Genomic DNA, 17085 nt, shown 5'->3' on the forward strand with positions numbered 1-17085 from the left:
ACCAGGTTTTCAGTGGCGTAAGTGGTCATGCCTAAATGTATGAGTGTTCCCTCAGCCTATGTGCTATGTCATAAACCGTGTCTTACTATAGACGTGATTTATAGACTAGCACTATGCGCATAATTCCAATGCGCCTACATTTTAGATGCCTTATATAGAATCTGGCCCTAAAAGGCAAATATGCATTATTCCTTTAATGCAAGTTAGTAACTATCCCCTAAATAAAAAATTAGATACATTCATGCTTTAAATAAAAATAAAATAATCAATAGAGCCCAACCATTACAAAGATGAATAAGAAAAGATATAGAATTTAATGAGGCCAAATCATTAACTTTTACATTATTATATTTTTATTTTTGCAAACAGGACCTATATGACAAAGTATTCCACACAAAAATGCTGACATTTTGGGAGTTTCCATGGTTTTTTTAATGTGTACTGTTGTTTGTGAAAAACTTGCAAGTTTGCCATTTTCCAAAGAATAAATTTCACACATATTTTCCTACATTCAGAACTTATGAACTGCTGCAATGCAAGGTTGTGCAAATCAGCTCATCCTATCCTATTTAATAATTTTCACCTCCAACAGGATGTGCTTGGGACCGTGCCTGCCGGAAGTGGTCTGCTAGGCAGGCATGCACTGACCTCAGTGACATCAGTGACAGACAATTTGGCAAAGCAAAACAATCTGAGTGCTGGCCATTAGGACACAGGGTTGATAGGAGAGTTTTAAAAGACTGAAGGAACCGAAAGTGTTAAATGGGGGGGGGGGGGGGGGGGAGTTCTGAACAACTGAAAGACATGAACATTTGGGAAAGGAAAACAATCTGAATGCTGGTCATTAGCACACAGGGTACATAGGACAGTTTTAAAAGACTGAAGGAACCAAAAGTGTTCGGGGGGGGGGGGGGGGGGGAGGGGGCAAGTTCTGAATGAATGAAAGAAATTAAAATTTACGAGAGGAACACAATCTGAATGCCGGGCATTTGTACACAGGGTAGATAGGACACTTTTTTTAAAAAAATGAAGGATGTGAAAGTATTACATCTTGGGGGAGGGGTGAGGAGGAAAGCGGTGGGGTATCCGGATACTGGGCGTTAGGGCCACGGGGGTACATAGACTTTTGAAAGCCTTAAGGAACCCAAAGTGTGGGAAGGAGGAGGAAAAGGAGGGGAGGGAACGGGGTGAGGGGCATTAGGAACAGGGGAGGGGGCCCTGTCACACACTCTCATGCTCACACACACACTGTCACACAGACAGTCTCACTCTGTCACACACCCGCACATTCACTCTGGCTCTCTCTCTCAAACATACACACTCCCAAGAAAACCTTGCTAGCGCCCGTTTCATTCATTCCAGAAACGGGCCTTTTTTACTAGTCAAGTATAAATTTTTGGTAAACCAGGACAAGAAAAATGCTTCACAGGCCGATTTTAGCATAATGATAACTATGCTTCTACTTTGATGGCTTTTCTGAAGCTCATTAATATCTACATCAAACATCTATGGTAAAGGGCCACTAATTCATAGGAAATTACAGAGGTTTGTATATCGGCCTCCATGTCTGTAGGGAAAGGTTCAGCCAGTTCTGGTTTCACATTCATTACACGTATGGGCTTCTAGTTCTAACTTTTTTAGGAACCAGGTTAATACACGCAGTGGGTGGAAACCAGGCCTGGCTCAGCCTCTCCATAAATCTGACGCTGGCAGTAACCATAATGATGCTATTACAACCCTCTCACATACAAGCTTTGGCTCACTATTGTTGTTGAATCTCAATCTGGGGAGGGGTCATGTGACCTACGTGTCATCTGTGGGCGCCAAAGCAAGTGTCTATTTAAACCTGTTTTTTGGCAGCATTCGCCCCATGGTGGTGCACGCTCCTTAGGCGTGCTCTTTGGGGCGGGCGACTAGGGTCAGGCTGGATTATAGGGCCATTCATTGGGCTTCTGACATTAAGGGCTGCTTACTTTATTTCTGACAATTTCTCTGTTAGTCTTTTGGCTTCTCGGCTCTGGTGACATGAGACCAGATACTTCACAATTTCCTGTTAGGGAAGTTTTCTACTAATAGTAGGTTCAGATATCTAATTCCTTGTATGGGCTCCTCTACTACAGATTTCCAGACACACCTATTTTCAGTGTTTGTATTAGTGAACTGCAGATCAGTAAAATGGAAATACAGTCTTATTCAGGACCTCTTAAAAGAGCACCACCTTGACTTTTTTGCATTAACAGAAACATGGCTTCTTCAAGGTGAAGAATCCTACTTTTTTCAAAGTTTACCTCCTGGATACTCAGTTTGTTATGCCTCCTGGGTAGGCAGGCATGGAGGCAGCTTAGCACGTATATATTCATCTTCTCATATGGTCAAGGAGTTGTCAGTTTATGGACCTCCTTACTCTGAGCTTCTCTTATTGGAGGTGACCTCTTTCCTTCATTTTCGTATAGTTCTTTTTTACTGTGCTCCCTCATTAAAAGCTGATGATTGGGAACAAATTTATCAATCACTAGCTGATGCTATGATGAAATACCCCTATCTCCTTATCTTAGGGGACTTCAATATATATCTTGACAACCCGACTCATCCTTGCGCATCCCATTTTTCTATACTTCCACATGACCTAGGCCAAATTCAGCATATTAGAAAATCTACACATGTTGGCGGTCATATACTTGGCTTAGTTATAACTGATTCCACTGCACCTTTTCAGCTTTCTGCAATATAGAATTTGCTTATGATTTTTTAAATTCAAAATGTAAAAAAAATAAATTGAAAAATAGCACTACGAAATAAGAAAAATGAATTATTAATAAATATTTCATGGGAGGTCTTTCTGACTCAGTGAATGGATGGATATCTATAATGACTGATATACTCAGACTGAGCTTTTGAAGTGTTTTCTTCCCACTTTTTCATCAGACATTTATTAAAGTGACTCTAATATAATTCACTGATAAAGCTTGTATGTGAGAGGGTTGTGATAGTACCAGATCGCAAGTGTTTAGCCAATTCAAGTAATAAGTAATAACTATAATAATCCTTTATACATACATAATGTTGCAGATTGTGCAAGGAAGTTTTGCAAACTCACCAACCCCTCCACCAGTTGCTCCATTTCCATTAGGGCCATGGCCTCCAATCCCTGTGCCCCCTATGCCAGGAGTAAAACCATTGCCACCAGGAAAAGGGATGAATCCATTCCCACCAGGACCAAAACCATTTCCATTCACACCAGGACCAAATCCATTTCCTCCTGTTATACTAGGCCAGTGGCCACCAGCAGGAACTCCATCAATGCACAGTCTGCGGTATTCATCTGAAATTAAATACAAAACAGAATCAACAACTCACTCGCTGGTAGATATTTCTATTACAAAATAACAAAGAAAGCCCAATACATATTAATTCACAATGCACATGCTCTAGGAGAGATGGAATTCTGAAACACTTCATTTCCCACTGTATCTTGTTCCTTCGTTTTTACTCAGGAATTGTTTCTTTCTCTTGTATAACTTAACAAAATATGCAACCTTGAGCTGCAATCAAGTACTCAGGCTTTCAATTTGCTAGCTTTTCATTCTAGACTTTAATAGTCAGGATCCCAGAGACATGTAGATTGTGCTGAAGAAAACTGATTGTTTGTTCATGCCCTGAGACAGTTGTAATAGTTAAACTCTGGCTACAGTTGGTGTGACCTATTCACAGAACTGAAGAGTGCATTTTGACGTCTTTTTTAAGACTAAGCTAAGTGCTTTAAATCTTTATGACTTCATCACGTTTGTTTTGATGGATCCATTTGAAATTGAACTCATGTGGAGTTTTAGCAATATTGTAGTCCATGAGAGTAAATATAGATTTTTGAAGTATTTTTGCGCATTATGGACCAAATTCTATATATGGCGCCAAAAAATCCACGTGGAATTAAGCGTATTCTATATAATTTAGGCACAGTGTATAGAATACACTTAGTTGATACCATATTACCTAAATCTACGCGTGTCCATTTACGCCAATAAAACCCTCGTGTAAATCCTTGCACATAAATTTAGGTGCTCTTAACCGTATTCTGTAATTACATGTGGAAATTTTGGAACACCCACGAAACACCCATAAATATGCCAATAAACACACCCCTTATAAGCTATGTACGTTTATTTTGAACTGCATGCTTTGCAATTTAGGCACACTTCTTTCTAGAATATGCTTAGCAATTTCTGTGCATAAATTGTGCTTGTTATTGCTTGTTGAGTGCTGTTAAAAATACTGATTACCTTGTTATGCCAATTAAGTTATGTGATTATCTCTGGGCAGAATCTAGGCAGCATATATAGGATCCGGGGGTATATGAGAGAGAATTTTGTTGGAATTAGGTAAGGAACACTGGCATTATTTCAGTGTCTTGCACTTTGGTTAAGATGTAGAATTCATACTACAGAATTGATAGAGTCCAGACCCTAGGTACTTCTTGCTTTCCTTAATACAGGCCTGCAAGGGAGAGGCAGCAGAGCTGAGTTCCAACCCGGACTAAGGCAATAGAATAAAATGGGAATACAGGAACATTAAAAATGTGACGTGCAATTCTATAACTGGGTGTCTATGTTTGTATGCCACTTGAGCTGCAAATGTACAGGTAAGTAACACAGTGTACACTTAACACACATTAAGTAGCAGCAGGGAGACTAACAGGCTTATTTTCGAAAGAGAAGGATGCCCATCTTTCGACACAAATTGCAAGATGGGCGTCCTTCTCAAAGTGTCGCCCAAATCGGCATAATTGAAAGCCGATTTTGTGCATTCCCAACTGCTTTCCGTCGCGGGGATGACCAAAGTTCCCAGGGGCGTATTGGAGGCGTAGCGAAGGCGGGACTTGGGCGTGCCTAACACATGGGTGTCCTTGACACATAATCAAAAAAAGAAGGGCGTCCCTGACAAGCACTTGGACGACTTTACTTGGTCCTTTTTTTGTTACGATCAAGCAACAAAAAGGTGCCCGAACTGACCAGATGACCACCGGAGGGAATCAGGGATCACCTCCCCCATACTCCCCCAGTGTTCACTAACCCCTTCCCACCCTCAAAAATCATCTTTAAAAATATTTTTTTGCCAGCCTTTATGCCAGCCTCAAATGTCATACTCAGGTCCATCGCAGCAGTATGCAGGTCCCTGGAGCAGTTTTAGTGGGTGCAGTGCACTTCAGGCAGGCGGGCTCAGGCCCATCCCCCACCACCACCACCTGTTAACATTTGTGGTGGTTAGTGTGAGCCCTCCAAAACCCACCACAAACCCACTATGCCCACATCTAGGTGCCTCCCTTCATCTGTAAGGACTATGGTAGTGGTGTACAGTTGTGGGGAGTGGGTTTTGGGGGGCTCAGCACACAAGGTAAGGGAGCTATGCACCTGGGAGCAATTTCTGAAGTCCACTGCAGTGCCCCCTAGGGTGCCCGGTTGGTGTCCTGGCATGTCAGGGGGACCTGTGCACTACGAATGCTGGCTCCTCCCGCGACCAAAGGGCTTGGATTTGGTCGTTTCTGAGATGGGCGTCCTCAGTTTCCATTATCGCCAAAAATCAGAAATGACCAAGTCTAAGGATGTCCATCTCTAAGGTTGACCTAAATTTCCAGATTTGGGCGTCCCCGACCGTATTATCGAAACGAGAGATGGACGTCCATCTTGTTTCAATAATATGGGTTTCCCCGCCCCTTCACGGGGACATCCTGTGAGGATGTCCTCAGAAAAACTTGGGCATCCCTTTCGATTATGCCCCTCCATGCGCTATTCTATAACGAATGAAAATGACATAAGGCTGGATTCTATAAATGGTGCTTAAAATGGGCACTGGAAAAGATCGGCAGATTCTATATAAAGCGCCAAAAAAAATCTGTGTGGTAAACATTTCTGCCTAAACATATTCTATAAGGGGAGCCTAGATTTAGGTGCGGTATATAGAATTCGCTTAGTTGATATCTCAGCGTCTAAAACTATGCGCCTCCATTTACACCAATGAAAATGTGGTGTAAATCCCTGCAAGTAGATCTATGCACACTGGGCCATATTCTATAATTACATGTGTAAATTTTGGAACGTCCACGAAACACCCCTAACCACACCTCTTTTGAACTGCGTACATTAGAATTTAGGTGTTCATTACAGAATATGCTTAGCAAGTTGTGCACTTAAATTCTAGTTATTGCAAATTAGTGCTCATTATTGCTTGCTAAGTGCTATTATCAATGCTGATTAGCTCATTAAGCCAATTACGTTACGAGCGTTGTTATAGACTACATCTGGATTTCGGCACAGATCTATAGGTGTGCTATATAGAATCCGGCAGTAAGTGTGATTCAATGAAGGGTGTGTCCCCTTCAAGGAATTGCACTTAGCACCAATTTCTGTGGCCTAACTTTGGGTGCCAGACTCACACCTGTTTAAAACTGGTGTAAATGATGGAACTCAAGTGGGACACATTGACCCATTATTCGGCAACAATGTGCACAACTTTTCATGGTCATGCCCCCTTCTGGAGTTACATGCTATGGGATGTGGATGCCCGGCGTTATAGAATAGTGCACAGCCAGATACGTGAACGAATCCCAATTGGTGCGAATTAATATCAATAATTGGTTAGTATCCAATTATTGCTCATTAATGACTCGTTAATCATTAACAATCGGTGTGCATCTTGGTAGTGTGCCCAAATCTGAATGCCATATATAGCATCCAGGGGATAGTGTGTAAATGCAAGGGGGGTTCACTTGGGTGGATCATGGAGGGGCAGGAGCGGAGCCACCACTTGTGCAAGCAGCTTACAGAATATTACCAATTACACATGCCCCAGATGTGTTTATGTAACTGTCTATGACAGGTGTAACTCTGGTTACATACATGTAGGAGTGCTGATGCTGGGTTATTCCACTGTATAATGGAATCCTGGGGCCCAGATGCTGTTATGGACTAGGCTCTCACCATATGGCATCCAGGCACCTAAATTGAGGTACCCACACAGAACTTTGTAAATACGTGGAATGCATCTGGTCTGGGCTTCCAAGATGGTATTTTAAACAAAGTCCATGCCTGATATAGTGGTGTAACCTTTGCATCTGAGCCTTTTAGCTTCTTTTTAACCATTTTCCTCATTTTTATTATAGTCGCCCTTTCAAGAATTAAATGCAGTTACAGTAGATTTTCTTTGTGGCTTCATTCCAGATAGTAGCTCAAACTTTATCATGTTATGATCACTGTTTCCCAGGGGACACAACACTGTTACCTCTCGTACTTCGCTCACTACTGTACCACAAGTACACAGCCACTGCACCTGCAGAAGTCAGGAGTGGAGAGCAGTGACAGAGCAACAGAGGCTTCTGTACTAGCCTTGGTGTAAGGTGGAATAGGGAACCAGCCCATTGCCACAGCCTGCAGAGGAGAATCAAGGAGAAACGAGTAGGAGAAATTGAAGAAGGTAAAGAAAATCCAACTCTGAGAAGCAAGAGGGAACAAGGGAGAAGTTCCTGGGACCTACCACTATAAAAGGAACTAAGGTGTCAATTCAATAAATGGCGTTCACACTTAGGCACCAAAAATTATGGAGTTCAACTACTATTCTATAATATTAGTGCGTCTAATCTCTCACAGACTACTAGCATAGGTTGGCAAGTAGGTGCCCAACTTTAGGCATGACCACTTATTACATGTCTATGGCTGGTATAAATGGGCACGTCTAAATGATGCAGTTGTGTATGAATGGGACTATTCTATAAAGCGCTCGTTAAATAGTTACACATAGGAACACTTAAAGGCACCCAGTTATAGAATAAAGTTTAAGTGCACTATCATGCATACCTGCCATTTTACCCTCGTTTTGGCACTCCACTATTATCTCCCATTTGTGTGCCTACAGTTGAGCAATTTTATTTTATTTATTTAAAATTTTCTATTCCGCATACAACTAAGCGGATCACAATAAAACATACACAATAATGTCACAACCAAAAAAACTCGTCATACACGTATCAAAGCATCAATCTCAACCCCACACTTTCTCAAACAAATGTGACTTTAAAAGCTTGCAAAACTGTGCCATACTGCCACATAGTCTTAAAATCCCAGGTAACACATTCCAAACCTGTAGACCTGCAATAGAGAAAGATGAGCTCCAAGTACAAGCATAATGTAACTGACATCTAAATTAGGGGTCCTTTTACTAAGCTGCAGTAAAAAGGGTCCTGTGCTAGTGGCGGCGGCCATTTTGCCATGCGCTGAAGCTCTTTTTACTGCAGCGGGTAAAAAGGCCGAAGAAAGACATGGCCATGCAGTAAGATTGCTCTTAATGCATGGCCATGCGGGGGGGGGGGGGGGGGGGGAGCACTTACCGCCACCCACTGAGGTGACACTAAGAGGCTTATTTTCAAAGCACTTAGCCTCCCAAAGTTCCATAGAAACCTATGGAACTTAGTCTCCCAAAGTGCTTTGAAAATATGCCTCTAAGTGTTCCCGCACTAGTGTGATTACCACCAGGTAACCCCCTGCAGAAATATTTTCTGAATATTTCCGCTAGCGGCGGAAATGCTGTGCAGGTAACAGTGGTTAGAATATCTGGGTTTAAAAAAGAGGACCAAACACCATGTGGAGAGAGTCCTACCATAAAGATTTTCTGAGGAGCTTCCAAACACAGATAGCTCTGAAGAACCACATATCAGACCGTAAGTGATTGATACTAGTTTTTCCTTAAACCTCTGCCTATACTGTTGTTAGGGAGAAGTTGTTCTTTTTTGCTTAAAGATTTTTACAAGTATTTTATGTTAACTCTCTAATTCAGAACACCAGATTCTAGCCTGGTTATTTTGTGATGGAAGAGTGCTGAGTGGATTTAGTGTGCCAGTGACCTCCCAGTGAAAAACTGGTCCGGTCTCTGACTTCTCTATAAACTGTTAAATTCTTACTAAAAGTAACCCGCCCCAGCAATTCAGACCTATGTTCTACAGCCAAATCCAACAAATATACGTAATGCAGATACCCCTCAGGTTACCTACATTTAATCACTGTTTGTGTACTTAAATTTATAAATACTGCTATTCACACAGGTAAATGACAGCAGCTCAACTACCCGCTATTCTCTATTTACGCACTAAAATGGCTTAGCATGTAAATGCAAAGGGACAGTCAAAGGGGAGGAGCACGGGTGGGGCACAGGCAGAGCTAACAGAATTTAAAATACTGTAATTTTTGCAGGTAAATGTCCCATTTAAGTGCTAACATTTACAACAGCCATAGACATGGCTAAATGTTAGCTCCTAAATGTAGGTGCATTGATACTGATGGAGCTCTTCTCATATGCGGAAAGGCTAAAGAGGTTAGGGCTCTTCAACTTCATTTGGAAACTAGATGGCTGAGGAGGGATATGATAGAGATCTACAGAATTCTGAATTGTGTAGAATAGATGAATGTGAAGCGATATTTACTCTTTCAAAAAGTACAAAGACTAGGGGACACTCAATGAAGTTACATGGAAATACTTTTAAAACAAATAGGAGGAAATATTTTTTCACTCAACAAATAGTTAAGCTCTGGAACTTGTTACCAGAGGATGTGATAACAGTGGTTAGCGTATCTAGGTTTAAAAAACGTTTGGACAAGTTCCTAGAGGAAAAGCCCATAGTCTGCTATTGAGACATATCTGGGGGAAGACACTGCCTGCTCTAGAATTGGTAGCATGGAATCTTGTTACTGTTTGGAATTCTGTCAGGTACTTGTGACCTGGATTGGCCACTGTTGGATTCAGGACACTAGGCTATATGGACTATCAATGTGCCCTAGTATGGCTATATTTATGTTCTTATATACTTAATAATCTACAAAACCAAAGATAGGAACTAACTGTCTGCAAATAGCCCTACCTTGAATTGTTCCTCTCCTTACACATTATGATGTAAAACATATTCATAGTGTGGTATATTCTTATATATATGTACATATGTGTAAGGGGACTCTCAGAAGATACCACTAATAGGCAATATCATAAATTCTTTTGCCTAGTGGCATAGCATCTCTTCATTGGGCTATCCCTTGATTCATTATTTTGTAGTGCTATTGCAAACACATAAAAAGTGCTCAAACTACATGTGCTCTGAACAAAAAACTTATCTTTTCTTAAAGTCGTGTCCGTGTCTCTCACTGCTGAAATCCACTTAGGCTTCCCCTTATTGCGCCCGACGCCGCGGGTTTCAGTGCTTTCTTCAGGGACTCGGGTTAATTGCCCACAACAGATTCACAACGGTCTGTGAACTGAGACATCGGCGCTGAATGCTTATGCTGCACTCGTCAGTTCTTTGTAGGCGCTATTTAAAGGCTACCAACAGCTGTCGCTTCAATGTGACGTCACTTCTTCACCAACTCAAGCACTCCTGCCTTATATACTTAAGACATATGCTAGTATAATAGCAATAATGTGTGTAAGTGCCGATGTAGAAAAGGCACACTGCCAGCTTTTACATTTGGTGCTTAAATGGTGATGTCCAGTTATGGAATTCCTTCTATGCAAATATCACTATTGAAGGACACTAGTTTTAGAATATAGGGCTAGATTCTATATATGGTGCATGAAAAATACGTGAAGTAAAAAAATACGCCTAGGTGTATTCTCTAAAGTATGCCTAAATTTTATAGAATCGGCTTAAATTTCCCCGCGGTATATAGAATTACGCTGATCGCCTCTTCACGTGACCAAATTTGACCACATCCATTTCGGCCTTGTTTTACTTGGCGTAAATTCTGGTGCGGTAAGGTCTCAGACCCAAAATCGACATGCGGCAATTTTCAATTTGCCACACGTCCATTTTCGGCAAAAATTTTAAAAATGCCTTTTTTACAGGCGTGCCGAAAAATGGATTGGCGCATGCCCAAAACCCATTCCTACACTACCGCAAGCCATTTTTCAGTGCAGATTAGTAAAAGGACCCCTTAGTGCATACGATTCATGATTTGTTGATTTCTAATCTGCTCTGCAAAAACGCTGCAAGTTTGACCCGTATGGAATAGACCCAAAAACCTACTTTGCAAATGGACCGCTGAAGGAATTTTGTAGAGAAAGGACATGAAAAGTGCAGCTGTTCTTTTTACTTGGTCTTTCCCACTCACTTCTGTGCCCTTTATACTTCACAAATAACACCCAGTGTAAACAGACTATTAAAAACTGCCCTCCATTTGAAGCTGACCGAAACAACAAAAGGATGTTTTACATCTACTTCTAAGGCAGGGGTTCTCAACCCAGTTCTCAGGGCATACCAAGCCAGTCAGGTTTTCAGGATACCCACAATGAATATGCATATATTGCCGCTGTTGTATGGAAATCTCTCTCATACATATTTATTATCGATATTCTGGAAATCAGAATGGCTTGGTCTGCCCTGAGGACTGGGTTGAGAACCCCTGCTATAAAGGCATAAGAATAACAACATGGTCACCATCAGGCTTATTTTTGAAAGAGAAGGGCGCCCATCTTTCGACACAAATCGGGAGATGGGAGTCCTTCTCTCAGGGTCGCCCAAATCGGCATAATCGAAAGCCGATTTTGGGCGTCCCCAACTGCTTCCCGTCGCGGGGACGACCAAAAGTTCCCAGGGGCATGTTGGAGGTGTAGCGAAGGCGGAACTGAGACACGCCTAACAGATGGGCATCCTCGAGCGATAATGGAAAAAAGAAGGGCATCCCTGATGAGCACTTGGCCGACTTTACTTGGTCCATTTTGTCTTACGACCAAGCCTCAAAAAGGTGCCCGAACTGACCAGATGACCACCGGAGGGAATCGGGGATGACCTCCCTTGACTCCCCCAGTGGTGACTAACCCCCCCCCACCCTGAAAAAAAACTTTAAAAACTTTTTGCCAGCCTCAAATATCATACTCAGGTCCATTGCCGCAGTATGCAGGTCCCTGGGGGAGGAGGTGTGTGTGTGTCAGTGGAGGCATAGCGAAGGCATAAACGTCCTTCTTTCAAACATTTTGGATGTCCTGAACTGCCCCCCCCCCCCACAGGGATGGCCAAATTTCAAGTGACTGAAGAGGTGTGGCCTAGTGGTCAGAGCACTGGTCTTGTAATCCAGAGATGGCTGGTTCAAATCCCACTGCTGCTACTTGTGATCCAAAATCCAAATAAATAAATAAAGGGGGTGTCAGAGGCATAGCAAAGGCATGGCTGTCCTTCTCACAGAAACATCCACATTTTGGACATCCTCATCTGCCCGTCACAGGGACAGAGGCATAGTGAAGGCAACACTTGGACGTCTTTCACCCATACTCAAAAAAAAAAAAAAAAGAGACGTCCCTGACGAGCACTTGGACATTTTCACCTGGACTTGTGTTTTTTTAAGGTTGTAGATGGCAATTTATTTAAGGTTGTAGATGGCTATTATAAATGCAGCTTGTCTGCATGTATGAAGCCGTCTTTGGCATGCGCAGAGCAGCCACGCATAACGCTTGGCTGCTCTGCACTGGCTTCCCCTCCTTAGGAAGGAAATCATGTGCAAATGAGCTAACAGCGAGCAGCTCATTTGCATGTGATTTCCTTCATGCATGTCCCTGACGAGCACTTGGACGTTTTCATCTTGTATTTTTTTAAGGTTGTAGACGGCTATTATACATGCAGCTTGTCTGCATGTATGAAGCCATCTTTGGCATGCGCAGAGCAGCTACGCATAATGCTTGGCTGCTCTGCACTGGATTCCCCTCTTTAGGAAGGAAATCATGTGCAAATGAGCTAACAGTGAGCAGCTCATTTGCATGTGATTTCCTTCCTGCATGCCCGTTTCTTTCCGCATTGTTAAGGGATCGGTAAGGGAAGGGCTTTTTCCATTCAGTTAGTGCATCAGTTAGTCCACTGCAGTGCCCCCTAGGGTGCCCAGTTGGTGTCCTGGCATATCAGGGGGACCAGTGCACTACGAATGCTGGCTCCCCCCACAACCAAATGAGTTGGATTTGGTCGTTTTTGAGATGGGCGTCCTCGGTTTCTATTATCGCCGAAAACTGGGGACGACCATCTCTAAGGTCGACCTAAATGTTGAGATTTGGGCGTCCCTGATTGTATTATCAAAACGAAAGATGGCCGCCCATCTTGTTTCGATAATACGGGTTTCCCCACCCCTTCGCGGGGACGCCCTGTGAGGACACCCTCAGGAAAACTTGGGCGCCCCGTTCGATTATGCCCCTCCATGGCTCTCACTTGAATGAGCCACACCAATACTCACCAGAGCCTCGGACAGGACACATCTCTGGGATGGAGGTAAGTGTCCAGCATCGCCCAGATTCACAACAGCACTGCAGCTTTGTAAACATTCCTGACAGTTCTTGTGCACAGCGGCCATTGACCACACTGGAGAAACAGACACCTGCTCTTTGATCTAAACAGGGGAGTTAAAAGCCAAATATCAATTTAATTTAATTTGATTTAGTTTCATTTCATTTACTACAATTTTTTATAGACTGCTGCTTACCCATCACTGAGAAAACAGTGGTGAAAAGATATGTATACATCTAGCTATATGCAGCATTAAAAGCAAAATCAAATCTAATACAGATACATCATGAAAGTGAATAGGAATAAAAACTTAACAGTAAAACACTAAAATCAACATCATTAATAAATACGACAGACTTTACATCAAATTCAATCCATTTCAGGGATGCTTATCAGACTAGGTGGATAACTTATAAAGTACTGGTACTTTAATTGGAAATAAGAGGTAATTTGCTGTTTGTTGAATTGTCTTAAATGTAGGACTGTACTGAATAGTCGTATTTGATTCGGGATTCAGCCCCAAACAGTGCCCTAAATACATTATTTGTATTCGGCTGAATAGTGATTGAAATTTGAATAGGAATAATCCGGGGCTCTACTGTGCTAAATCATACTGAAATAAACACTTGATCTCTGATTTAATGTTGCTTGCTTTATTATTTGTTATGTTAAAGCTCAAATGCACATTATTCGTATTTGGTATGCATATTCAGCCAAATAGAACAATATGCTATTTGGTACAGCTCTACTTAAATGTATTGATTTAAAAATGAGGTAAGGACTGTGGGGCAAATACCTCCTACATAGAACTACCATATATCATTACAATGGCTGGCACCTTAATACAGACTCTGGCTGGTTAAAACTTTCTTACAAGGTCTATTACTCTGTGGACTATAGACATTGAATAAAGATCAGAATGACTTTGTAAGATTCTGATCAAGGTCTGAAGGAATGCCTCTGCCAGCTGGTTGACGTAATAGGTTGGAAATAGTAATGACATCTGCATATTATTGATGGGAACAAGGACTTGTGGTCAAGATGACCCTCTTCATGACGCACATGGGACAGTGTTTTGGTTTTCTAAGTCATAACATCTGAGACAAGTAAAGTTGTTGTGCTAAACTTTGAGGGTCACTCTCACCCAAGAAATTGTATAAGAAGCTTCTGGAAAGATGAGAAGTTATCTAAAAGTTTGTCTGAAGAAGTCATCAGAAGCCTGCTGATACTGGGTGTGGATGACTCCCAGATCCAAGCATGCCGAGTCAGCAAAATCTACAGCTCGTTAAAATCATGGCCTGGCCTGCCTCATCTCCGAGAAGGACCCTTCACAGCTGCCAGCCATCTGCACCAGTTCCATGTCCTGAGAAAGAACAGCATCTACAGCTCCTGCAAGCCCCCTCCATCAGCTTCCCATCACAGCATCAGGAATAACATTCCTTAACATCTTATAGTAAATCACTCCAAATTGTTGGGACTGCTCCACAAAATATATGATCCCTAGTGGAGACCAGTCTAATATCACTCCAAAAACAAATTAAATAAAAAAATAAAAGATAATACAGTTGACAGGATTTTTGCATTAGAAACATTTGAAAGTTGGGAAAACCACTGCTTATCCCTGGGGTAAGTAGCATGGAATCTTGTTACACTTGAGGATTCTGCCAGGTACTTGAGACCTGATTGTCCACTGTTGGAAACAGGCCACTGGGCTAGATGCACCTTTGGTGACCCAGTATAGCAATTTTTATATTCTTATAAGAATAGCCATACTGGGACAGATCAATGGTCCATCTAGCCCAGTATCCTGTTTCCAACAGTGGCCAAGCCAGGTCACAAGTACCTGGTAGAAACCCAAATAGTGGCAACATGCCATGCTACCAATCCCAGGACAAGCAATAGCTTCCTTATGTGTCTGACCTTTCCTCCAGGAACTTGTCCAAACCTTTTTTTAAACCCAGATATGCTAACCACTATTACTATATCCTCTGGCAAAGAGAGTTCCACAGTTTAACTATTTGTTGAGTGAAAAAGTATTTCCTCCTATTTGTTTTAAAAATATTTCCATGTAACTTCTTTGAGTGTTCCCTAGTCTTTGTACTTTTGGAATGAGTAAAAAATTGATTCACTTCTACTCGTTCTACACCACTCAGGATTTTGAAGATCTCAATCATATCTCCCCTCATCCGTCTCTTTTCCAAGCTGAAGAGCCCTAACCTCTTAAGCTTTTCCTCATATCAGAAGGGTTCCATTCCCATTATCATTTTAGTCGCTCTTCTTTGAACCATTTCTAATTCCGCTATATATTTTTTGAGATACGGCGATCACAATTGAATGCAATATTCAAGTTGAGGTCACACCATGGAGAATATTATAGCATTTTCAGTCTTATTTACCATCCCTTTCCTAATAATTCCTAGCATCCTGTTTGCTTTTTTGGCCGCCGCCACCACACACTGGGCAGAAGATTTTAGCGTATTATCTAGAACACTACCTAGATCTTTTTCTTGGGTGCTGACTCCCAAGATGGACCCTAATTGGAAAGGTTTGGCAAATTAAATTTCAACCAGTACTACAACAATAGTATGAGAACATTCAGAAGGAAATGTAATCACCAGAGAAAAGAACAGAGGTGACAATCTGTGTGGATTATCTGGGTCATAGAGGTGAATTGCCAAGAGAACAAGATCATCAAAATAATCTTTACTGAAAAATAAGACACTAAAAATTAATCACCGTCTCAAGATAGCCGTTTGTTGGCATTTAATATCTGTATCATTTGCTATTCTTTGTATAGTGTTTGTAAATGGCACAAAATACATTATTAAATCCTTCCAAAGATAAACCATTAACTGACCCAAAAAGAAAAAAAGATGAGAAACTGAAGATACATCAAACTGTTAATACCTTAAAAATCCTAATTTATTGCATAAAACTCAGTTCTATTGATCAGTCTCACTGTGCACCTCTGGAAGCCTAATTCTGCTCCCTATTGCTCTCATTCTATTACAGGTCACTTACAGTTAGACATCAATATTGCATATAAATTACAGATTACGAGCACTTGGGCAGGAGTTTCAGCATTCCTGTTGCCAGTTAAGTTATATTATGCTAAAACATTTATATAAGGATTTGAAACAGCTATGCTCTACGAAAGAGTTTGTATTTGAAGTTAGTGCATTGAAGAAACAAACTTTTTTTATGAGTTTTTCCACTTAAATAACAAAAAAAAAGAAAAAAAAAACATATCACGAAGGAATTTCATGTATATATATTTTTTTAAAACACACTGTGGATGCATGAGGAATTACACTTTGCTGCCTAATGACAAGTTCAACAACCAGCACTGTTGTATTAAATTCTGATAATCCCAGTAGCCTTAACAACAGAGTTTATGTTCCAAAAAAAAGCTTAATAATATTTAATAGAAAGGCATCATTTTTATTCACCAGTAGTTTGCCTTTGCTGTGGTTCTACTTTTTTGAAAAATATCTTGTGCCTGGGACTCATTGTCAGTGTATATTGGTTATATAGACTGTCCCAGCATGTTTGAAGGTTGGTTGGTCCCTGCTAATTCATACATTCCTTTGGGTATCTCCAGTCTTTAGTGCATGCTAATCATTAGCGCGTACTAAAAACGCTACCACGCCTTTGTAAAAGAGCCCTTAGAAGGAGATTCTATATATGGCACCTAAAAAATCAGTGCTGAAATCAGTGCCAACTAAGAGTATCCTATAATTGGCACCTAGATTTAGGCGCCAATATCTGTGTGCATCCATTTACACCAATGAAAA

The 17085-nt window shown here is 41.4% G+C and overlaps 1 protein-coding gene across 1 annotated transcript in view; it reads right to left on the reverse strand.

Moving 5' to 3' along the window:
- FBN2 (fibrillin 2) overlaps positions 1-17085 on the reverse strand; it is a 526098-nt gene that overhangs the window by 360827 nt on the left and 148186 nt on the right. The window contains 2 exon segments of the mRNA XM_030191959.1: positions 3098-3322; positions 13242-13394. Of these exon segments, the coding sequence (XP_030047819.1) occupies positions 3098-3322; positions 13242-13394 (378 nt within the window).

This window comes from Microcaecilia unicolor, chromosome 2, assembly GCF_901765095.1.
Source record: "Microcaecilia unicolor chromosome 2, aMicUni1.1, whole genome shotgun sequence".
Taxonomy (NCBI): Eukaryota; Metazoa; Chordata; class Amphibia; order Gymnophiona; family Siphonopidae; genus Microcaecilia; species Microcaecilia unicolor.